The 25,108-nt window shown below is 39.3% G+C and overlaps 1 protein-coding gene across 2 annotated transcripts in view; it reads right to left on the bottom strand.

The window, feature by feature from the left end:
* ctnna1 (catenin (cadherin-associated protein), alpha 1) overlaps positions 1 to 22,291 on the bottom strand; it is a 77,006-nt gene extending 54,715 nt beyond the window's left edge. The window contains exons 1-7 of one of the 2 annotated variants that reach the window (XM_069669662.1): positions 22,202 to 22,291; positions 19,805 to 19,922; positions 19,259 to 19,454; positions 10,951 to 11,117; positions 10,099 to 10,218; positions 8,343 to 8,612; positions 3,641 to 3,844 (exon numbers count right to left, since the gene is read on the bottom strand). In XM_069669662.1, the coding sequence (XP_069525763.1) occupies positions 3,641 to 3,844; positions 8,343 to 8,612; positions 10,099 to 10,218; positions 10,951 to 11,117; positions 19,259 to 19,454; positions 19,805 to 19,909 (1,062 nt within the window). In that variant the 5' untranslated portion in view covers positions 19,910 to 19,922; positions 22,202 to 22,291. Of the gene's footprint in view, positions 1 to 3,640; positions 3,845 to 8,342; positions 8,613 to 10,098; positions 10,219 to 10,950; positions 11,118 to 19,258; positions 19,455 to 19,804; positions 19,923 to 21,988 lie in introns of both variants that reach the window. The other variant, XM_069669661.1, reaches the window with a different exon arrangement.
* Between the last annotated feature and the right edge of the window lie 2,817 nt (positions 22,292 to 25,108).

Here is a 25,108-nt window from a genome sequence, read left to right as displayed (position 1 = left end):
AAAATGACGTGTAAACTTGCCTGACATCTGACTGCCTATCATGTTGTCCGTAAATGTCCAGTAAACACCCAAAAAGACAGAAATTTGATTGAAAAGCAGCTTAGTTACAATGCTGACCAACTTTGTAGCAATTACCAGGTTACCAATGTAATATCAACCAGATGCATCTGTGATTCTAGCTGGTTTGTTCATTTTACAGATGAACAAAAATAGGAATTAATCCATAACATCTCTCTTAAGAATAAAATATGTTCCCTAAGGAATACCGGACTGACCAAACTTCTCCTATACTGCAACAGTAATAGTAAGTAAGTAATATTTTCCATGTTGAAAAAAAGACAGAAATATTCAGTATGCAACAAATGCAGTTATCATGTTTGCCAACTCAGTTGTGTATTTAGTCCTGTCTGTTTATCTGTTACTCTAAATAATCCGTCAAAAACTACTTAAAAGATTTTAGTGGCAGTGCATGGAGAGTTTGGCTGAGTGCCGAAAAGACACAGATTACTGTTGGGTCCACATAGAAAACCCATTTGCCCACTTATTAAGCAGGAGGGCTTAGGCCATTGCCCAACTCCCTGCCAAAATAAATCTAATGGTACAGCCGCCTTTCACTGAATGTGCCACTCCTAAATTGGCCTATTTATTATGTAACCACAAAATACTGTATTTAGATTATTTAAGGTTATCTCTGGGCTCAAGAAGATTATTACTGTAGGTATTGAGACTGGCGAGGCATGTTAAAATTAGCAGCCACCTTAAGCCTATAGCAGATATTTGGACAAATTACATCCTTAGATGTTTGTGCTCTGGCAGAACAACTGCCGAGTGTGTGGATGAGTATTAACACTTGTACTTCTATCACATCCTGCCTGGCCAGACATCCATTACAGCCACAGGACCACTATAACGCTTTAGAGATGAAATAGGCAAGCTGTGCGGTTTATGATTTCACCTCTATAAGCCATCAAGAACAGCAGTGAACACATAAAGTTCAAGCTCATAGATAGTAATAAACAATGCATTGCCACAGCAATGAAATCTCTCTGGATGACTGGCTCACACTGATATTGGGCTGTTAGATACTGTTGGATATTCAGGAGGTGGTTAAACAGAACTGTTTCCAAACAGAGAACAGAAAACTCTGATGGGAAGCCCCATCATTATAAATGAAAATTATAACAGCTGAAGGACACAACGGATAAATCTAAATAGCTTTTCAGTTTCATCGCTACTCCTTCACACATGTATCCCCAGAGACCAGGAGATATTTCTACTGGAATGATCTCTTGAGCAAGTTTTAGTCAGTCTAGTCATTAGATTTCCCTGCCTCAGATGTCAAAATGATTTAATTATAAAGGAATACCTTTCAACAGGTGCCAACAGGCATCTGTGCAGATGGCAGACAAAAGGTGGTTTTAAAAAAAAATGTTTGCATGAAAACAGTTCACAGAATGGAGAAACAAGAATACTAAATGTATTGATGAATATACTTATATGACTGACAAACTTCACTGATCCTTTGATCACATATTGACTTTGTAGACTAATCTTTTGAAGAAACGAATTTGCTTAAGCCGTGCCTTCACAGCCAGCGACAGCTGATAACAAATCCAGATGGAATCTAAGTGGATTAACAGACAGGATGGATTCACACTCAGCATCATTTACTAATTTTGGATCAAATATTTTGCTGTCTAATTTACAAAAGTGAAGCAAACACTTTTCTTCCTAAAACACTAGATATGATTTTATCTTTTGAACAATGTCCCATACACGTAAAGACTAAAGTAAGTAAAAAGGCAATTTACTCTAACTCTAATAAATGCAAAGTATCCTGAATATACAAATATTAAAGGCACTTTAATAGGAAAACTATGGTACAAATGAACAGCTGTCAACTGGAAACAGCAGCCTTTGATTTTGAAAATGAAAGCACTAACAGGAAGGACTGCAGCCAAGTTCATACTTTTGTGGTAAAATTTAAAAAAAAAAAGCTTTTTTATGTTATTGGATAGACTCCCAATTACAGCTCTCACCCCTGAAAAGTGATGTTAAATTCAATGACATAATAGCTTATCATTTGTTCAACAAAAAGTAATAAAACAGACGATCTGTGGTTCCAGAATCACACTGACCCCATTTAGACTTACACTTACTTGCAGTTCATGCATCTTGGCAGGACTGGAAAACTATCTGATATCAGAAAACTGAAATAACTGCACTGAAATAAGCAATTGTTCTCTGTAAGGAAGAACTTCTACAGTGATTTACACATATGATCAAATACAAGGTGCACATGGCTGCTGCAGTGATCCGCTCAATCACTGAATGATGACTAGGTAAGACAGCACTAATGGTTAAGGGTGAGAAAGTAGTGCGAGTTAGAGACAATGAAGATGACTCTGAGTCATAGTTCATAAATACAATTCATTCCTGTGTTTGTGTTGGGTTATTATACCTTTTGGCTAACATTGTCTTACAGAAGCAGTATTCAACAACTGCAGGAGGCTACAACAAAGGCTGCATGCAATGTAAGAAGTACCACCATACAGCAGCTTTAAATCAAACCAGATCACACAATCTACCAGCCCACATCAAAACCTCGAAATTCCTGCTCTGGTTAAAAACACAATCACAAAGCACACATGTCACATAACCAGCCAGTCACAGAGGCAATTAAGTCGTGTGCCTGGAGCTTCTGTTCTCCTCAGATGCTGCCCAGGGGAATATTGGGCCCTGGGTTAAGCATCCCAGGGAATCCTTCCTCTGTGTACTAACCCGATCTCCTTTGTGAGGAATTTGCAGAGCTTAACCCCAGCTGTGCCCCTAACCTGACAATCTGTAGCCTAAAGTATTTGAAAGGTAGAGCTGTTGGGGGGCAGCACACACCTTGATAAGTAGACTGAATTAATCTACTGTAGAGTGATTTCTGTGTGTAAGCTAAAGCAAGATATTACATAGGGATCAATATGAACTATTATCAACACTCAAAATTACAAATGAGTTAATAGTAACACTTACGTTAAAGCCATTTTTAATTCAAACAGCATCCCAAACAACACCAACAATAAACCCAAATGGAAATATTTACGATTCATATTTACTATTTATGTTTGATCAAAATGATGAATGAATAAGCAATTTGTTCATTGTGTAATAACAATGCTTCTAACAATGCCAAAATATGAATTTCAATGAGTCAGTTTTCATGTCAACTACAAAGACCTGATACACAAGAGACATTGTTGATTGCTATTGTTGAATGTATCTCTATTCCATGTGTCTGTCAATTTCCATTGATTGTGCTACTATCAAGACAATGGCATGAGAAAGGGATGTTTATTTGTTCTCAAACAAACCATTAACTTTCTCAACAACTTAGTCTCAAATTAGTCTTTGTAGTTTCACAATATTTGTAATTGAGGTTTACTGTTTCCAAAAAGTACGTGAATAAGGTTCACCATAGAAGAAAAGCATTAAATCTGTCTTTCTAAGTTAATATGCTTTTATTTGTATGTCTTTTTAACTAACCAATTTCACTGTGCAACTGCGCAATAAAGGCAAAAATGGCTGTGGATAACGATGAGGAAGTATTGTGGTGGCAACAGTAGGAATATAGAAAGGTAAGGACACTTACATTGCCCATGTACTCAGACAGAAGATCCTGAAGAGCCTGGCGCACAGAATTGCATTCGGCCACAATGCGCTCCCTGCGGTCATCTCGTGTGCAAGATGAGTCAGCCATGAGGGCAGCACCACTGATAATGCTCTCAAGACGCTCCTCCAGGGACGGACGGAAGCGCTCCTCGCTAAACGCCAGGGGGTCCACAATGATTTGTTTCTGTAAGGAAAGGGTCAGAGGGTAAATTACACAGGTGAAGAAGAATGCTTACAGTCATTATGTAACACTGAGATCGCCCTGTCCAAGCTCAAAGAGAGAAATGTGACAGGCAATGGGAGGCAGGATCACCTGATTGACAGACCGGCTTAATGGAAAGCCAAAAGGGAAGAATGTGCTAAGCTCCCTTTTGTGTGTCCATGGGCCAAAACATAAATGTTGTTGGTCTACAGTTCAGTAACAGTATCATAGTAAACACATCTGTATAGTATCTGACCAAGAGCAGTGTGCAGTTTATCTTAGTTAATGAAAGGGTAACCAGGGAATTATTGTAACTAGTGCAATGTATTGCTAAGATATATTACTATAACAAAAATGGGAGGGACATGAGATCACAGAGAACTTGACCTTTAACCTCTAAAATCTAACCAGTTTATCCTTTAGTACATATTGAAAGATATTCCGTCCAGGCACTCCTGACAACTTGGTTCACAAGAATGGGATAGACTAACAGACCTGAAAACATATTACTTTCAATGCTTGACACAGATTACAGGACACTTGAGTGAAAAACTTTTTTGTGACATTTGCAAAAAAGAAAACATGATCAGCATTTCTGAATAGTACTCAGGGCTGTCCTCTCCCTGTGTGTGTCTCACACAGAAAATGAAAATGCCTTATCTAAAAACTTGAGCCAGGCAGACAGCCCATTTTACAGAGTACAAAGTTTGCACTTGTGAGGGCAATCTTATTCTGTGCCCTCTTAAAGACGAGGCTTGCTCATCTGCTCTGCTGATACACAGTTTTATGACTTATGAATACAGCTTTAAAAAGGCCCGTTCTCAGTCCCAGGCCTGCAGAAAATACGGCACAAAAAGTAACCGGATCATCTGGAATGGTAAAAACACAGCCACAGAAAGGTTATTGTAATGCACTAAATGAATAAATCAATGACAAATCAAAATGCGGAAGCAGTACTACAATGTCTGTAGTTTAGACTACAAGAGCCATTTCAGACAACAGATGAGCCTATGAATATGTTATTACATATATAAATATATATTCTATTTGTGAAAGGACTTGATTTTATAGCCTTTGCTACCTTTCGTTTGAGTCACAGAAGTGCCCGAGTAACTCACTCTCCTCTCTTTTATATCTGCAGGATGAGAGAGAACACTTAAATGTCTGATTTCACAGGGGCAAGCCTGCTGTGAGAGGCAACTAGTTGACATGCTGGAGAGGCGCCGCAGAGGGTTAAGGTATCACCATGACGCTTGTGGCAGCTAAAGAAAGAACGCCAACTTCCCAAATGACAAGCGAACTCTGCGCTTTCACAGAGGCCATTATTGCTACAAAATATTCAACAATTCAGCTGTCAGAAGTGTGGTTTATTAGGCAGCCCGCCCTCTATCACAGCCACCTCCAGCCCCCTCCGCTCCGTCTCATCTGACCTCCTCTGCTTGCGTGTCATATCACCATGGCAACAGGCACACGAGAGAGACATGGAGGAGGAAACACAGAGCGAGAGAGAGAGAGAGAGAGAGACAGAGAGAATTGGGGGGTTGACTCATTTGCTAATTTTGCTATGCACTTGAAATTAGGCATCACAAAGCAGCTACCCTGGAAAAGGCTGCGTACCAGTCTTCAGGGGAGTGACTTTCTGCATGGCTGCCCGTAAAATAATCACTGATGCAACACATCTGAGAGGCTGCATTGTTGACACTTATTTTATGTAGATTAATCTTTTGGCTCACCAGCTGTCTGTAGAGACAAATGCTTTTATAGTTTCGAACAGTTTCACATAAATTTCCATGACTGTAATCCACTCAGTCTGAGCTGCGTGACATCAGTCCAATCCTTCATACAAAAACTTGCAAATCTGTGTTTCAACATTTGAAACAGGAGAATCTAGTGACTAAAGTAAACTGTAATAAGAAAGTCTGCAGTTTCTCTTTTTCTAGCCATTAGTGGAGAGTAATGCCTAAGTACCACATTTGCTACAGAAGAAGCTTAACTAAATTTTTCATTAGTCATGCTAAGAGGTACTGACGTATAGCATTTTTCTAACAGAAACCAGGCAAAGCAAACTGGCACATAACTGTAGCATGAAACTTTTTGTCATTTTTGCCAGGACCATAAAAGACAGTTTAAATAGACTTCTTGCTTAAGTTAAGGTTAAATATATATGCTTGACAACTATAAAGGCCTCAACAATTTAGTGGGAAGAAAGAACATTTAAGGTAAACTGTACAAATTAAAGTGGTACACAATATGCTAGAAGCAAGCCAGAAACTGAGCATTGCCACAGTATTTGTCCCTGGAAATGATAAATGAGCCTCAGAAATCTCCACAGTGTAGTCCAACTAAGAAACAATGAGCTTTTAGGGCCAAATGACCTAATTTTCTTGATGGCCTTCACTTGACTTCAAACCAATGTGTTTCAAAAATACTTTTAATTTAGCTGCAGTACAGGCCTGGCACAACATAATTGGACCGAAACCAAGGGTTAGGTGATGTCTGGGGGTCACATATTTCACACAGACATTAACAAGAAAGGACTTTCAGAAAACTGTTACTTTTTCCAATAAATTTTGTGATTGCTTATATGCTACCCAGGTACCTCTGCTCCTGGAAGGACCAACAGCAGAGGTACCTGGGAAGTGACAGTCACATAGATCCTATCAAAACAGTCATGTTCTCAATGTCCACAAAGGATTTACCCACGCAGGGGCATATTAAATGTGTGAAACAGTTTTTATGATTTAGTAGAATTTCTTTACACCCATTTACTAAGAAAACTTCAGTCGTTTTCCCACTGGTCAAAAACCCGCTAACACCCAGTCTTTTTGCTTAATGGAAAAGGCTACAATCTACATTCAGACCCGGGTCAAATGACTCTGCAGTAGTAATTATTGCCTTGGCTCTGGTCGGCATTGATGGGAACACAAAACCCATGTCGACACGCTAATCTGCTAATGCTATGCTTTGTCAGTAACTTCTGCGACTCCCTGTCATCTCAGCTACAAATTCAACCCGTCTCTGTCCAAGCAGCGCTCGAAAATTGTTCCAGATTTGTCTGCGCCGAGTTTGGCAAACAGACTGAATGAGCAATAGATACAACAAAGACCTAACCACCGTAAGATCTTCACTGTTTACTGAACCTGTTCCCAGCGCGTTTGTGACGTCAGACGGTGAAGCAGCAGAAAAGAGATTGACAGGAGTATACTCAACTGGCAATGGGAACAGGGACAATCTGCACTTATAAATGGGTCTTCACGGGTCTGAAAAACCCACGTCAACATGTTAAATTTAGGCAGGAAAGGGGTATTTGTTTCTCTTTTTCTGTATAGAATACAAACACGTTCAAAGCTTCTTAAACAGAAAATCCTTGGTTCCCATCCCTTAAGATGTCTTCAAAAGGCCGTTACCAATTAAACAGTGTGTCATATGTCCGAGGGCACGTAAAACATGTGCGTGCAGATTTGATCAATCACGGGGGCAAACAATGTCACTGCCTGAGCAAACCATCAGGTAACACACTGCTGCTTGGTTAATGACAAAATAAGTAATCAACACAGGATGAGTAATGTGAAGGGAGAAGATGAAAAACAGACACCTGAACTTCTATAGAGCTCAATGAAAAGGTCTAATTTGTCACTGCGGATGTGTTCGGTGTCTCTGGAAGCTCCCTGATTATGAACAAATCTCCTGTAAACAAAAAAGGTGCTCTGCATGTCTGACGGAAGTCAGAGGCAGCGAAAAAAGAAGAAAAAAACAGGTTAATGATCTTTGCATTTATCACCCCATGCCGCATTAAGATGATTATTTCAATGTTTTATCCAGCTGTTACCTTGATGTTGTTTAATGTCAATATGATAATGATGGCTGGTATATATCATATAGCTGTTTTTGAATTACATTACAGTATTTCAGCCCTGCTTTTCTTAAAAACCATGACTTTAAAATATACTTCCCCTGTATTCGTTAGTTCTAACCAACCTAGCAACAGTAGACCACAGCTAAATAGCTACCAACAGAGAAGGGGTTAACTCAGGTTATTTAGATAGCTTTATGATGGTCTCTTTCTGTAGCTAAAGTGGGTTAAATCTCCTTCATCTGACATAGAGTTATCAAGGAATGAAGGAGCAGTGACTCAGGAACATATTCAAAGTATCCCAAAGCCATGTCCCAAATTGTTCACATATCTTGTCCTAATTTCCACCTCAACCCAGAGCCCTCCCAGGGTTTTGGTCATTTCATGATTCAGTTGGGTTAGTTCTGTAAACTAAAATATGACCTAAGTATAACCTTCCTCAGCATGCCCTCATGTAGCTTTTTGAATAAATATATTTTATTATACCTTTGAGCTTTATTATTGCAGAGAAAGAGGATGATCATAAAGTTAGTGCTATTTATTAATCTGGCAGGCACCAGGGTGTCTGGCGGGACAAATGATAAAAGGCAAATGGGCTGTGACTTGTAAACCACTCATTTGACTTACATCAAAATTGTTGAGGGCGTAGGCGAGCTCTCCACCCCCTGCTGGCTGATTGAGTGCTGAATCTTCGGTGGCAGTGGCCTGGGCAGCATTGGAGATGCCTGAGACGGCGTGCTGCAGCTGCTTGTAGATCAGGTCACGGTTAGCCTTGTAGGCTGCCACGTCAGGGTGCTGCAGGCAGGCACGGGACGCTGTGTACAGCATGGGGATGTTCCTCTGTAGAACCCCGCGGGCTGCAGCCATTTGGTCCTTGTGGTGGACATCCTTTAGCTCCTAGCAGGATGAGATGAAAAGGAACGTAGAAAAGGATGAAAAAAGGTTAACTGGAAGATGGAATGCGTACAGGGGGCTGGGTGGTAATCTACTTTAGATTCAGAATGGGCCAGTCATACCCTTATGGAGACGCTAAGTGCGACAGAGTTTGTTCTGGATGACCCAGATTTATTTCTGTCCCCTGCGGTAACAAAACATAGTCATAATCAGGCCATTATAATATGCCTTTGCAATTTAATGCGTTACTGTTCAGACCTCGGCATTATATTGCAATTACATCTTCACAGGAGGGAGGAGGGGAGATAGTGATCGCTGGCATAGATTTATGGCATAAAAAAGGCTTGCATACACAAAACGAAAGCCTTCCCTCCAAATGGAATACTCCCAGGGCTTTTTCCACTATTTCTTCAGACATGCACTTAGAAAAAAAACAGCCTTTAAGCCTCATTACTTCCAGCATCACTTTGGTTAAACACATTTTGCCATAACAAAAAATGCAATTACAAGTAAAAGTAATTTCTTAACAAAATCATCAGTATTCATTTTGGCAAGTCTCCCATTTAGAGGGGGGGATAAAGAGAACACGAACTATCTTGTCTCGGGGTGGATATAAGAGATGTTGTTTGAATGCTTCTGAATCATGAAGCTGGTACTTAAAAAGTACTGCGACAACCTTTTGATGTGATGCAGTTGATAACTGGTAACTGGAAAACTGCACTATATTCAGAACTGCAATGCTCTTGGTCACTTTCTGGATCAAACTTCTGATACTACCACTGTTCTCAGTGGGACTCAGCATATCAGTGCATTGCTGAGGTGTGGTCTTAAGTTGTATCATAAAACTGCTTGCACATGTGTTCACATTCAGAGTTTACCCAGAAGAGGCTATGCAGTGGACATTTTAAATTAAATGCAAAAAAAAGTTTAAACACCTAAAATATTCATAGTCTAAGTTGAGGATGTGGGTGGTAGCATTGTGTCAAGATATAAGTATTCAATTCCAAATTAAAAATTAATCCACAAAGCTTTGTTTGTTTCCTGTAATAAGAAGACTGCGCATTTCTGGATCTGCACCAAACATCTTAAGAAATTGTTTCATCTGGAAAATGCATTGTGAAGTGCACTTCACTGTTGACTACCACTTTCAGCATAGTGGAGAAAAATGATGCACCACTTCTCATCACAATGAAATGGGTTTTGTCAAGCTGTGTGCTCTTTTCTTGCACTTAGACCACTTCACTGATATTCGTAATAAGATTACCGTTCATGCTTACTGCATCTAATCGTCCTACTAGGGCATGAAGCACTCTTCTTTTAGCTTGTCCCTGCCATTGTTTCACCTTCTATCGCTATAATGATTTGAGAACATGTTTTTGATGACCATTCAGGTACCTGATAACCTCCCACACAATTAAGCCAATCACAATCCCTGTGCTCCAATGCCTTCAACTCGTTTTGTCTTCCTGTTTTGCAAACTTTTCATTACCTGCTGTCGCTTGGCAGCCATGAGGTTCAGCTTGTCCACCTCTGGTTTTAGGGCCTTGTATTGGATCCCGAGGTCCTGCTCTGTTCCTGCATTGCGCACTTTAACCAGACTGTCCTCCACCTGAGCCAGGTAAAGGAAAAAAGTTAGACAGTATTCCAGAAAAGTGCAGTTCTTCAAGATTGCACTGTTTTTTAATGCGCAGGTGTGAGGTAGGGCTGAATGCATCAGGATTATAGAAAACAATTATCTAAATTGCAATCAAATCAAGCCAATCAATTAAGATGTGATTTAAATTAGCTGTAGCCTTTAAAAAAGTTCCAGTCTGCAAAAATTATATCAATTAGGATTAAAATCAAACATTAAATGGACCCTTAAAGGACTTTGTGATTTAACAGGAAACATTCAACATTTCTGTTAAAAATAGCAACAAAGGCAAGCATTTATTCAAGAGATATCCTCCCCTTCCTCTATCCACGCAAGCATGGGCTAATTGCTGTGACATTGTAACACGGAAGAGCTATTCCAAAATACTGGCCCATTTGGTATAACTTGATTTTTTTTACACTCAGCGCTTGTGTTCAGCTTCCCCTGGTTCTCAAATGTCGCTGAGGGAGCAACTGACAGAGATAAAAAGTGTTTCCTGACCACTGCATTGCAAACTGTATGTCCAGAACTTCCAAGACAGCTTGTAGTATGTGCAAATAGAGAACCATGCAGTTTAAGTGCTCAAAGTAATCAGCTGTTAACACTGATCTTGGTACAGTATGGCTTTTCCTATTGTGTGAAAAAAATTCGATATACCTAAACTATAATTATGCTCAGTTGTATTGTATAAAGCTGTAACTATCTCACCAGTTTAAGCTGCAGGAGAAGTTTGTAGACATCAGACATGTCTGCCAGCACCAGCAGATGTGTGACTGCAGACAGGAGGGCTCTGGCAGCACGAACCATATTGCCCCTTTTCACAGATGAGCAGGGGTCTTCTGCAAACTCTCCAGAAGCCTGACGCATGGAATCACCTGAAAATGAGACAAAAGAAATGCTGAAACTGCAATGCATAAACTGAATGCTGAAAACTCAACTGTTCATAAACACCAAGTGATTTAAACCAATAAGAACAATCTGCCAACATGCTAAAATGTGGACATATTATTTCTGATCATAACAGTTTTCCCATATTTTGCAACCATGAATGAACAAATGTCCTTTCTTTTCGATCACAAATACATTATTTGTGATTTCAAATAAATAAAAAGACAAATAATACAATGAAAATGTAAGTAGTAGCAGGAGTCTAAGCATTATTATTATTAGAAGTTTACAAGAGTTGGAAGCAGATATCTGAGAGCAATCACAGGCGTTGCAGATGTATCGCATCAGAAGTCTTCATTTCAGACAAAGAGGAGTGTGCGGGAGAGCAGCAATAGTCTGATGCATTTTCTCTGCGTGCTAGAGGTCAGCACATGTCACACTGAGTGACAAAGAAACACACACCTCACCATGTTCAGTAGTAATGTGTGCTTGCACACAGACATGAACAAACAGCCCTCTTAAAAAAAAAAAAAAAGGGAGGTTGAAGCCACAACAAAAGGCTCACTGTCTGGTTTGTCCAGCACCATTCTTTGTCCTGCATTGGATGGGTCTGCACAGTTGACTGAGCACACAAATGGACTTTGTAGGCTCACATTATGAACAAGACAGTAAATCCGTAAATAGTTTACTTCAGTGGAGACACAGCCAAATCAAACTTTTAAAAAAAAAGCTCTACAAAAGCAAGAATATGTCTGCATTAGAGATCCAAAGCCAACAAAAATACAAGCACATTTTCTGTCCACTTTTCTTTAATGTAGAACAGCTCTATTGAGGCTGTGAGAACAGATGACAAGCAGCAACATGAATAGTTTCCTTACAGTGATGAAGTGTGCTCTGGAAAAAAGACAACTGAACACTAATTTAGCAGCAGTTCAGGCTCACCAGTTGTTACCATCTTGCTAAATACTTTCTCTATGATGGCAGAGTGCAGCTCTATTTTTCTGCTTACAAAGACGCGCTACGATAGAGGCTGTACTTCCCCTTTTACCATCTGTGTGCTGGGATTGACTCCAGCTACCAAGAAACTAAACAGGGTAAGCAGTTCAGACAATAGTGGAGCTTTCAAAGACAACAATAGGTTATAAGTAGGGATGTAACACACTGTTGCGGCATTGCATTCCAAGTAACAAAAAGGAACACTGAAAATGGATTGAAATACAAACTAAATCATAGACTGGCTATGTGAGCGGTGCAGAGTGAGAGCTGAAATATGTGGAGTGTTTCTAATCTGTGTACTCTCTCACTATAAAGATAAAGAGCGAGCTCTATTTAGATACAAAGTGAAGTGACTTCTTGGCTTTGAAAAAAGGAATGTTTTCTGTATGTTTTGGCCACAAGCTGATCCGAACTGATACATTTCCCAAATGATCTTGGTTGTGAGAACAAAAGGTGACTGTATGTGTGACGGCTGATTTCCAAATGTATCACAAACTCACGATTTCTCTTATTTTCTCCAGATCATCTCTTGTTTGCCCCTGTCCATTTTCGTTCATTAAAGGGGCAGTTCGCCAATTTTCAACCTCAGTCCTATCATGCTATTATGGGGAACCAATGCCATTATGGTAGGAAAAAAATGCAATTTCACTCCAATGGGCCCTGGAAAATCTCCTACAGACTACGTAAAACGCATCATCCGGTGATGGCCAGGGAGCTCACGAAACTACACTTCCTCAATCTAGGACACCCTCCTCCGATGTCATGTCTTTTTCAAAATCGTCGGGTTTGAAATGAAGACTGCAGACTCTGAGATTTTTTCCACCCGTATATTCTTGTCAGATTCTGTACCTCTCTGAGCCATTGCCTGCAGCAATCAATGTCCTTGAAAGTGGTAGTTTTTCACTCCAGCATCTCTCGCTGGGCCATTCCTTTCAGAGGGAGGGGTGCAATGCATGCTGGGTGTTGTAGGAATGTAGAATGGGCGAAACCACAAGCTGTTTGTACAACTTTCTCCACAGCTATGGCACCAAATTCAAATATTATTGCTTCGTCATGCCTTGCCGACATCTCTAAATGGATGAAAGAACGCCACCTTCAGCTCAACCTATCCATGACTGAGCTCCTTGTCATCCCAGCCAACCCCTCTATGCAACCACAGATCAATATCCAGCTTGGATAAACTGAACTCATACCCACTAAGCCTGCCCAAAACCTGGGTGTCACAATTGACGACCAGCTAACCTTTAAGGTTCATGTGGCCTTGGTTGCTCGGTCATGTCGATTTGCCCTGTACAATATCAGAAAGATCAGACCCTACCTTTCAGAGCATGCAACACAACTGCTGGTACAGGGTCTCGTGATATCACGCATTGATTACTGCAGCTCCCTACTGGCAGGCCTTCCTGCATGCACATTCAAACCTCTGCAGATGATCCAGAACGCAGCAGCTCGACTGGTCTTCAATCAACCCAAAACGGCACTTCACTCCACTGTTCATATCCCTCCACTGGCTCCCAGTCGCCGCTCGCATCAAATTCAAACCCTGTTGCTCGCTTACAAAACAGCAACGAAAATGGCTCCTGCCTACCTGAACGCCCTCATCCTGGTCTACACTCTGTCCAGCCCACTACACTCTGCCAAAGAAAGGCGCCTGGTACTCCCATCACAGCAGGGCTCTAAGGCGCTAACAAGACTCTTCTCCTCAGTAGTCTCCTGGTGGTGGAACAGCTACCAAACTCCATTCGGTCCGCAGAGACACTTTCCACCTTTAAGAAAAAGCTAAAGACCCAGCTCTTTCATGAACACTTCTGCACTTAATGATATTGATGATGACGACATCGAGGACGTAGTTTATGCTGACTAGGATTTTCATGATGATGATGATGATGATGATGATGACTATTATTTAAAAAAAAAAAAAAAAAAAAAAACGCCCTATACACTGCCTGTTGTTCCACCAGTGTCCGATCGCACTTGAAGCGTTTTTTTGGCACTTACTGACTTCGTTCCCTCCTGTCATGATCGTTGCTTGTGTTGTATGAACTCTCAGATGTACGTCGCAAATGAAATTGTAACATTGTAACATCGTAACATTCTACCGATTACAGAGAACACCAGCTTTGACTGACAGTGGCTTTTTCCAGGGGTGAATTGCTCCTTTAAGTCATGCAACTCAGAGTAACTACATGTTTAACCCCAAGTTAAAACGGTTTCAACTCGAGTACATATAACTTACAGCGTGCAATGATGCTGCCTGTGTTAATGCTAGCATCACTATAAGAGCTTACTAAGCATCAACATTTGCTTTAGAGATTTGGACTCCTCTAATTGATTTGTAAAAGTTTTTGTAGTTCAACAAAGTTACATTTGTAGTATATATATATAGTAGTAGTAGGACAATAATATATAGTATATATATAGTATACTATACAATATATATAGTATATAGTATAAAGTATACATTTGTTCTTAACCCATGACAACATTCGGATTTATTCATGCTTGTCATCTTCCTCTGCTTCCAAGACGGATAATAATAATCTCATCACACACATTACCCAATCACAATTAACCTGATTTTCTTATCATCTTATTTTTTAATTCTAAAGAATTTAGAATATATAGCTAGTTAAGAGGAAATGTTCCATAACTTGACTTGTTAAATTACAATATTTGAATAAGCATCTCACAATTAGTAATAATAGGAATTCATTATTATTGAGACCCTTAATCAATCATCAAATACAATTAATATAAATGAAATGAATAAATGAAATTGCAGGTAATTAAATGTTCTAATTAATTACCAGCTTAACCTTTGTATAAAGTTGTCAGTGATAAAGCTTTCAAATTGACTGCAGATACATTTCTTGACAGATCCAATAAGTATTTCTTTTTCCCCTCTAGTCACAGTGAATCCATAGCAACAAGCTGGATAGTTAGAAATGCAACCTCACTGATCAGTGTAAGTGCAAGCTAATGTTGCCATGCTACAAGCTTGACTGGACTGAGATACTTTGGTGTCGAATAAAATATGAGCTACTCTCCTTAGTAAATGAAACATCGATAACAAGCCATCAGCAAACTCCACTCCACTGAAAGCCTGTGAGACAGTAGTGCTAGTACACATATACCCCAACCTTTGTTAATACCAGCATCATGCATGCCCACTAGCACTTTGAGTTCAATATTTGCACACTTTAACAATTATGTACAGTAACTGTGTGAGTCAATACTTCAATAATCAGAGGTTTACATCTGGGCAAGTTCTGCTGGCACTGAAGAGAGAAAACATCATTAGTTGCAGTGTTGTACTTCCAATAATCTAAGTATAAAAAGCTTTAACTCAGGAGACTTCAAAATGTTAGGTAATCAAATAACTCCAGGAATGCTTGACTGTTATCTAGTAAACATTTTCGTGTAATGATGATGTTTAGAAATGTTTGAAAGTGTACTTCCACCTCTTACAACGAAAGATGAAGCAAATCAAAATTGATAAGATATTTTCGGTGAATGGACTATGTCCCTCCCAGCCTATGTCACCAGGTGTTACAGGCCAGCTGTGAGAGACCTCTTCACAGCCCTGCAGGCTAAGTAGGAGTCAGTGCTCCGCCAGTAGATCTGTTCTGCCACAAAATTGCTGTGCACCACGCTCAGAAGAGTTTTGACAGTGTTCACAGCCCAGTACAAAATCAATGTAGTACCCGAAGCAAGTTTAAAAAGAACTTACTTGAAGCTTGAAAAGACACTACTTTTTTTCATGGCCAGTGTACACTGCTCTGTTATTTATAATGAAGCATACCCAGCCTATCAAACAGACAAACTGAAAAACACAGCTGTAAAATGGGTGTGAAGCAGAGGTGATAGTGGCTTTTACTGTGCCACATCAGCAGCAACTGTGATCCTTTTATCGTGTAAAGCATGTCAAAGAAAAATCCCCACCCAGGACACAGCAGTTTATAAAATACCCTCCAAAAGTGCTGCAGCTATTAACTACTACTAACAAGGGCTTTAACTCAAAATAAGCCCAATATGACATTCAGATATCTTGATTTATCGGACCGACAAAATGGATGAAGAACATTTATCATACATGACAAAGAAATGCATCCATCCTAACAATTTGAAATAAGTGAATTTGTGAAGGTTTTGCATATTTGGATGTAAAAAAATAGCAGCAATTAATATCAAACAAAAACTAGTAGTCGATTATTTCCTGGGCAAATCAACAAACCAAATAATCAACTTTGACACTAAGCTCAAAATAGCTCATAGAATTGTCAAAAGCAATCCATTATTATTAGAGTAAATTGTATTGTCCATGGGCTCCCAGAAATCACGGATCAAATATCTCAAAGTTTTCAAGGGAAAAAAGATCTTAAAAGTTGCACTGCAGAACAGAAATCTCACACAGAGTCTGATCATTTTACCCCAACAGAGAACTGAAGCAGTTTGTGCAAATGATCGACAACACAGACCTCAAACACGGTCCGCACCTTCAGGCTGTTATTCCCCCCGTGATCAAAATCAATAAGGCCATTTTCAGAGGGCAGATAGTGATCAGTACTCCTTTAATAAACTTCCATCCATCTAACGCTTACCTGCGGCCCACCACGTGCACAATGAAATGATTAAAATGTATATCACACAGGAATACACTAAACAGCAGGACAACAATGACACAGACAGGGAGGGAAGGGCAAGACGGAGAGAACAAGGACACGAGCAGGCAGGAACGGCTGAGTAAAATCTTTAACAGGGTGAGAAATGTCTATTCATTTATGGGATGCCTACGGTCAATAATACACTATTTAAAATATATTCAGAGAATATGTTAACTGGAGCAAAACATCCACTTTTTTTTTCAAATAAATAGAGAGAAAATTTTGTCTGCTTGTCACTTCAACATGCATTGTATGCACAATTATCTTTTATAATAAAGTCAAAATTTCCTCTCTTTTAAAACAGCTGGTAAGCCACAGCTGGGTGGAAAATGCTTTCTGAATCGCGGGGGGTGTGGGGGTGTTGTTACCCTACTCAATAGCTGTATTATCAGTCTAGACACGCTCCACTGAGCAGCATGGCATAGCTGACAGCCAGGCCTAGGCACCAGCTAACAACAGTCACTGGATTCCAGCCCTGTGACAGCTTAGCACAACTACAGTAACATTCCTGGACACTGAGCGCAGCACAAGCTATCTGCCGACATGTCATTTACCTCCCAACTACTCAGAGCGGGGCTTGAGCGGGGGACTTCTAACTGGCTGGGCATCTGGGGAGAAAAAGACACAGTGACAAAGATGTCACTTTGCAAGGTGATAACAGCCACCCCTCAAGACATAGCGCCCTGGTCTCGATGGTCTGCGTGTGTGTATCAAGAAAGTCAGATATCCAGGGCAAAAACGAACAAATGACACTTTAAAGTGTGGTAGTAAGATGATGGAATCTGCTAAGCAAAATAATTGGTGATTTAATTTATTAGTAAAATTAAAATGTCAGATATGGAGGGTAGGGTAGGATAGACACAGACACGAATAGTTTCAATATAGCCTCTATATAATGAATGCCCCTGGCTCATAAACACACTCTCACTCGTTCGCTCCCCGTTTCCTAACAATGTGCCTGGGTTAGTGATTATTGCAATAAAAGAGTTACAGAAATCCCCTTATCTGTATTATGTATTATGTGCCTATTTTATTCATTTCTAGGATCTGGTGTTACAACATCCTCATGTCCTCTGAGAGTGTAAGGGACACGGTCAGCTGTAGCAGTAGCAGTAGCAGTAGCAAGAACTGGTCAATGGCACAATAAAGAATTTAAGTTTTTTTAACCCCTAAAAACTCCCAGAGCAACTAAAACAGGAACAGAGTAAAAGGACACGGTATCAGGTTGATGTAAGAATGTGTTTGCTACAGCTGCTCAAGCTCTTTTGCTTTCACTAGCACAAAGAATGATGGATGTATGTTGAACTGTTGCACAGGGGAGGGCTTGCAGTACAGGGATCAACCTTTGTGGCCACTTTGGGACATCTCTATGCAAAATTGCGCCATGGTTAATGTCAAACCATAGTAGACTTGGGTCACGGGTGCACAAGATGTTGGAAAGCAGCATGTCACTTCCGTCAAACAATGACCCGATATTCCAAAAAGCAACAGAGCAGCTAACCTTTCAAACAAAATGCCAGAGAAATCACAGCCATCACCACAATGCACCCAAAATAATTTATATAGACAAGATGAGCCCTCTGGTTTGTGATGATTCACTTTTTACTCCGTCATCATCAAAATAGACAACTTTAGCTGCAGAGGAAACAAACTATTAGGCCTTACAGGCTGACACAAAGATCCAGGAAATACCAATTTTTGCCGCTGGAGTGAACAAAATAACACGACTAAATCAAGATGACTATATGCTCCTGCTCCTGGTAAAGGTCTGTCCGAGTTATGACACAACTCAAACTAATGGGAAAAGGCAAGTTTCAATAAAAACGCTGCAATTTAAATTGTGATTTTGCTCCATATAAAGTAACCTCCAGTCCCACATTATTGGAAGATTAGAAATTTAGATAGATAAATACTTTCACTTTGCTTTTCATCTCATTCCACACTAAACTACACAAAGAAACAATCACCGTATATAGTAATACATATAACAAATCAATATTCACCATATTGGTCTTATTTCCCTCTATTGTATCATACAAGAACATAACAGACAAAGAAAATATATAGGAAATACTACTCCACAGGCGGGACTAAAAAGAGAGGTCTACCTCCTTTACACCTCCTGTGCAACCGAACATTTGGTTACAAGAAAAACACACACTTCTGAGGGGAAACATGGGTCAACTGAATCTTTGTAGAAGGCAAGTCAAGGCAATGGCTGTGTATGGCTGGGTGTGAATGTTAACTGCCTGCATGCTAACATGGAAAGTATCTATTAATGAGCTGCCAGAAAACACCATCGCAGAAGGAGATCTATGGGGCTCAGGACATGTTCTTATTTCAAGGTCTTGCACTGGGGCAGATGATATGTACATATCTTGTGATTTATTTATCATCCTTCCTATCTTAAGAAGCACTCTGGACAAGCTACAAACCACACACTGGCAGAGTATATAATTTCAATATACCTTGCTTGCGGACATCTTCCACAGCAGCAGTCAACTCATCCTTGAGGAACTGACTCTCCTTTGCAATCTTTTCTCCTTTCTCCAGGAAGTTCTGGGTAGCAGTCTCCACCGATGCTGCCAAAACATGAGCCTTCTTGGAGCGTCCTTTCTTCTTGTTGGATGGGCCTTTGTTGCTGGAGTTTACCAAAGTGGTGACCTATACCGAGAACAGCAAATGGTTCAACAACAGAAACAGCTACTTTGGGACCTTGGATGTGTTTGGCAGACTATATTTATGGCGACGGCACTTTTCACACATAAGACATATGACTGTTATATTAGCTTTCCATTAACGCTAGTCAATTATTTTATTACTATTTTTCATGTAGAATTAACAAAATATATGAAAAGCCTATAAAAGGTGAGGAAAGAATAATGTTTCACTTAGGAAACTGAGATTACATCACATTTGTGTTTAAAAAAATATATTTGGTTAGGTGCTCTTTTTTGATAATATTAGCATTTACTCAGCAATAATTACATCGAAATTATTTTGTTTTATTTTACCTGGGTGACCAGGGGCTCAAGCAGCCTCTCTACTGCCAGTGTACGGATCTCAAGACTCTTTGGATCCCATTTAAAGTTGATGTTGGCTGTGTTGATGGTTGTCATGGTGTCTGGATTACTGAAGGTAGAAAACAAATAAAGTTAAGAAAACAATGTTTTAAAAAACAAGGACTCTGGTGAGACAGGACAATGATAAAACAACATGTACACTACACCAAACACAAACATCTATGTCTAATGAAACATTGAATTTCAGATGTAAAGTGATATCAGTGTGGCTGCATGTTGGAGAGTAGAGCCTTTTGCCTGGCAGCAGAAAATAAAATGAAGAATACAGTGATTTTATTTTATTTTTTTGAGGAAGTTGTCCAACTATATGAAGCTTACTTTATGACTTAAACTAGTTAGTTTCTAAAAGTTTGTATGACAATCAAAATATAATGATCCTAGTTTGAGCCAGCAATGCTCCATCCCTCACAGTTTGACACTGTGGCCCAATTTCAATTTCTCTTTTCAGGCACTGACTGCAACTCCATTGATTAACTATCTAACATGGATGGGCAGGGATAATCAGCAAACCCTGGGGGCTGAGGGGCTTCAACTGAAAAGTTGGTCAGCTGCAATATGACAACAATGACATAGAGTGCTATTAGCCTACTTTGTCAACAAAGAGGATAACATAAAATAAAAAAACAGAGGAATATTTGAGAAATGACTGTCTAATGTTATATTGAACTGTAATAAATTTGGTGGGTGTGCTTTCAATTCTGCCGTCAAACATCCTGACTAATGTTTGCATTTGGATGAGGCATACTTGTGATCTATGGCACCTCTTAACTTTTAATTTAAAAAAGCCAGCCAGTATGGATGGAAGCAGATTGCCTGGCACAGTTGTAACTCATTTTATCATTGAAAAAAAATCTTAAAGCACTTCCTTCCTACTCACAGAGGCTTTAATCTACAATTACTTACCAACTACTGCAATTTTTCTAATCAGCTATCATATCTAGAGGTCACTTCACACAAATCACTTTTCCTAGTGGTATCCAACCACACAGATAGATTTGGTATCGTTTGCTAGGGTTTTCAAGTCTCCACTGCAGAAAAATCTGGGGCCACTGAAAACTATTCAATTAAATTAAAGTGTTTGAGGTGTGCAGTGCATTAAAACTGCACATGATGAACTCATCAGAAAAGGGTCTTTACATAAATGTTTAAGTTCCTTGTGGTAATTTCAATTTACACTGAATCTCCTTCGATAAAAGAAATAGCTGTATCAAAAACTGGTCTATGGATTAGTCCAACGAACTCAGACAGGTGGCGTGATTCACCGTTCACCTCCTTTCTATGGGTGTGGCAGTAGCGGTCTCAAGAGATAAACCTTCTTTCAAAATCTGTTCAAATGAAACCAAAACAATCTGCAAGGCCAGCGTTAGATACCACTGTGATACTCGGAAGTTATTTGGTCGAAATTACCCATTTAAAGGTCTTAGCAAATTACAACATTTGGCTTGAGACTCGCCATTAAGAAGGTGTATTGTATGCTAATTGAAATAGCATATCCAAACAACAGAGGTCCAAAGTTATAGCATAACATGGAACACTTAATACAAGCGCTGAAGCTCAACATTCTAAAGTTGGCAGTTTAGTTTTTGCTTTATTTTACATGGACGAAGGGGGGGGGCTTGTTGACTATAGCCACAGAATTCATGGTCTGCCTGGCCTTTAAAGCTGTTAGGTTTGTTGGGGAAATTAACCAAAGGGCTACTGGGCCAACGTTAAGTAGCTTAAGTTCAGTTGCACCTGTTGTGGCTAACTTTACCTAACTTAACGTTGGTTTAACCATTGTAAAACAACATAAATGAAAACTATAACCAACATTAGATGCGTAGTTGCAGACTTTAAACGGTTGATAAGTCATCCGGCTTCAGAAGGCATTTTCTTATTAACGGCTGACCGTTAACGTCTGAGACAACTTAGCCCAACGTTCGGTATGTTACCTGCTAACGTACAGTGTGCTAATGCTAACCGACACAACAAACATCAACGTTAGCTCCGTTGTTAGCCTGCGTAACAATTCGAAAAACTTTATCTTATTAATGGGCTATCCAAATAACAATTCCATGTAATAAACGTTCAATTATTAACCTTAAAATGAGTAGAAAGTAAACGTTTTTAACTTACCGAAAACAACCCACTAGGAAAACTGGAGTTTAAAAGTTCAAAATGGAGGAATGAGAATTACCGAGTTCCTTGCCTCAAAAGTTTTCCTCCCTGTTCCTCCCCTCGCTGACTCAGTCTACTGTTACTCCTGACGGACGATCTTTAAGATATGTCCTCTCGAAAAATACAAGTTTATACAAGAGCTGCGAAAACAGATCCTCGGTGGTTAGTTACCTGAAAAGTTTCGGTCAAGAATGTTTCGATGTCGCAGACTATTGCCCAACAATGGATGAGGCGGAGGGGGGCTGGGGCGGTGACCGAGTTCCTGAACTTCCTGGCAGTGGGGCAGGGCGACCACAGGACACAGCAGGCCCGCAAAACGAGGAGGTGTTTTGGGCGTGGCACTCACTGTACGTGTCCATATATGGATTAATTACGGCCTTCGTAAACCTCCTTAACAGTTAGTCTGAGGAAGGAACCGGTTAACAGGGAAAAACGTGGACATATTTCAGTTGAATAGACTAAATAGGAATAAAATATTCATTCTAAATGTTCGTTTCCGCATACTTTTGGTCTGTTAGCAGCATTAAACTTTGTCTCTATTTATTGGGTTACAACAGAAACTGCCTTGTTAGAGCTCACTAAGTAAGCTTAACAAGCATCATTTTTGACAGGTTGTAAATCAATGTATCCACTATTAAGCTATATTAGTCAAAGTATTGTTCCTTATTAATTGTCAGAATATGTGGCATATTGTTTTAGATGGCAGATTTTGTCATTAAATGAGTTAAATAATTTTTTGATGGTCTATTTAAAGTTCTGACTTTGATACTATGTTTGGTGAACTGTATATCTTTTTATATGACTCATTTGTTTGAAACTTCATTTCAAACCTTCTCAGAAGTAAATACTATTGAATTCATCCCAAAATAATATTGTTTTTGCTTTTAGGTCACTGGGTTCAACATCCTGAGAAAGAAAGTGCAACTCCAGCTAATGCCGCATCAGATGCATACACAATGAGCAGGTTGTATATTCAGTTTCTCATATTTTATTTATATGTAATAAACATCCCACAACAGCAGCACTGACATTTTATATGAGACTTTTATTCAGATAGCTGGAGATCGCTTGCAGATGTCACAAATTCAACAATTTCAAGGTCAAGAAAACCATACAAGATCCGATCAGTAAGCAGTAGTCACACTTTTATGGTTTGTTGCTGCTGTGACTGATAACATTGAGACATTTGATAAACATTTTCAAGAGGGAAGTATTTTAGTTTGGGCCTAATCAAGTGTGAAAGCCATAAATAGATTATCTGAAGAGACCAGGTGCCACCCCTCCTGCCTCACTGTTTCCCTTACACACACACTCACACATAATAGATACGCTGTCTCTTTAAACAGAGGTATCATGCAAACAGAATTTTCCTCATGGTGGTAAAAAGTAACTAGGTCTGACAGTTGGTAATTGGATAATTATATTTTTACAGCCTGCATCCTTTTTACACCTTTCTGCCTGTGTGTGTGCTCAGTAAACCCCACTGGCTTAAAATAAGTCTGTTCTAACAGGAAACAGCATGATCAAATATGACAAAGCACTACATGCAGATATGTTATAATTTCAATTATATAAAGAGGGAAAAAAAAAAAAAAAAAAAAAAAAGGAGACATTCACAGGCAATTCAAGGAGGTGGTCACAGAGAAAATTACAGACAACAATGGTGTTTTGTTCTGCAGGCAAGTACAACTAACACACTTCTATTTGTTGGCTGGAGTAGGTGTTAATTAAGCAGCTCCACCAGTGCAGCATGAATTATAGTCCTGAAGAGAATGAGCTTACAAATGTACTTAGGAAGCTCTTAATGAAGGCCTCAGAATATTATTATCTTCAAGAAAGACACTCCTGCATATTTTCTGTGCAATAATAAATTGCAAAGTAATTGTTTCCCCATAGGGTTTTGATCAAGGCAAAAGTGACGGGTCATGCATTAAATAGGCGTATTAAATCCCTGCAAATGGAGATATAACAGAGAACTATCTGGTGTATAATAATAATTTCAGTCAAGAACAGGATGACCTGCCACTTAAATGGTGTGACAGAGATTTGTTTATCCAATTAATACTGAAAATGGGATTGGATATGGTGCAATTGTGTGTTTGAATGATGAATGTTTGTCCAAGTAACAGCTTGCTGGGAGGACAAGTTTTGGGAGTCCTTGACCTTCTCTCTTTTTGTACCTGTTGGGCCCGACAAATGATAAGAGCACAGCATGCTATAAATAATTCCTTCTCATTATGAGGAAGTGCACATGTTTGTCACACACTGAATGTATAATTGAGCACATGCAAATCTGTAGTGTGTGGCACTGTGGTGGAGGAAAAGATGGTGATGTTGTTGGGCAATTTAACATCAGGTTCCTTTTTTTCAAAATAAAAGAATTACTTTACTTTATTAAATGTGTTTTTCTGAGATTTCTACTCATATCGTGGATGAAAAATAATAGGAAACATGGCAATAATGTTGGGCTTGTCTTTCATATGTTGTTTTAATATCGCAGGCTTAGTTTTTCAAAATAAAAGAATTACTTTTAGGTTATTATATGTGTTTCTATGAGATTTCTACTCACATAAAGGATGAACAATAATATGAAACATGCTGATATCGTTGGGCTTTTATTTACATATGCTGTTTTAATTTCAGGTGCTTAGTTTTTCAAAATAAAATGATTACTTTTAGGTTATTAAATGTGTTTTTCTGAGGTTTCTACTCATATAATGCATGAAAAATAATATGAAACATGGTGATATTGTTGGGCTTTTATTTGCATTTGTCATTTAAGTATTAGGAGCAAGTTTTTCAAAATAAAATAATTACTTTTAGGTTATCAAATGTGTTTTTCAGCTCAGTTTTACTTTCAAGTCTACATTCCTATTCAGTGCCAGTGCACGTCATTGAATGGCAGATCTGGCACTGCTCCACGCTGATAAGAAACATACTCATGATTGCAGCCGTAGATGAACCTCTTTCACAATCCTGTTGTCGTGTATTGTTTTGCAGTCATGGCGGTAACTGTATTTTAAAGCTTCCTGTCAAAGCAGTTACTCACACTTTGACGTTGAATGAATTGGAAGGTCC

This window comes from Semicossyphus pulcher, unplaced genomic scaffold (genome assembly GCF_022749685.1).
Source record: "Semicossyphus pulcher isolate SPU_LCO1_2020_fin unplaced genomic scaffold, fSemPul1.0.p SCAF_2, whole genome shotgun sequence".
Classification (NCBI taxonomy): domain Eukaryota; kingdom Metazoa; phylum Chordata; class Actinopteri; order Labriformes; family Labridae; genus Semicossyphus; species Semicossyphus pulcher.
Note: the sequence above shows the minus strand (reverse complement) of the source record. Positions and strands in the feature narration are given on the sequence as shown.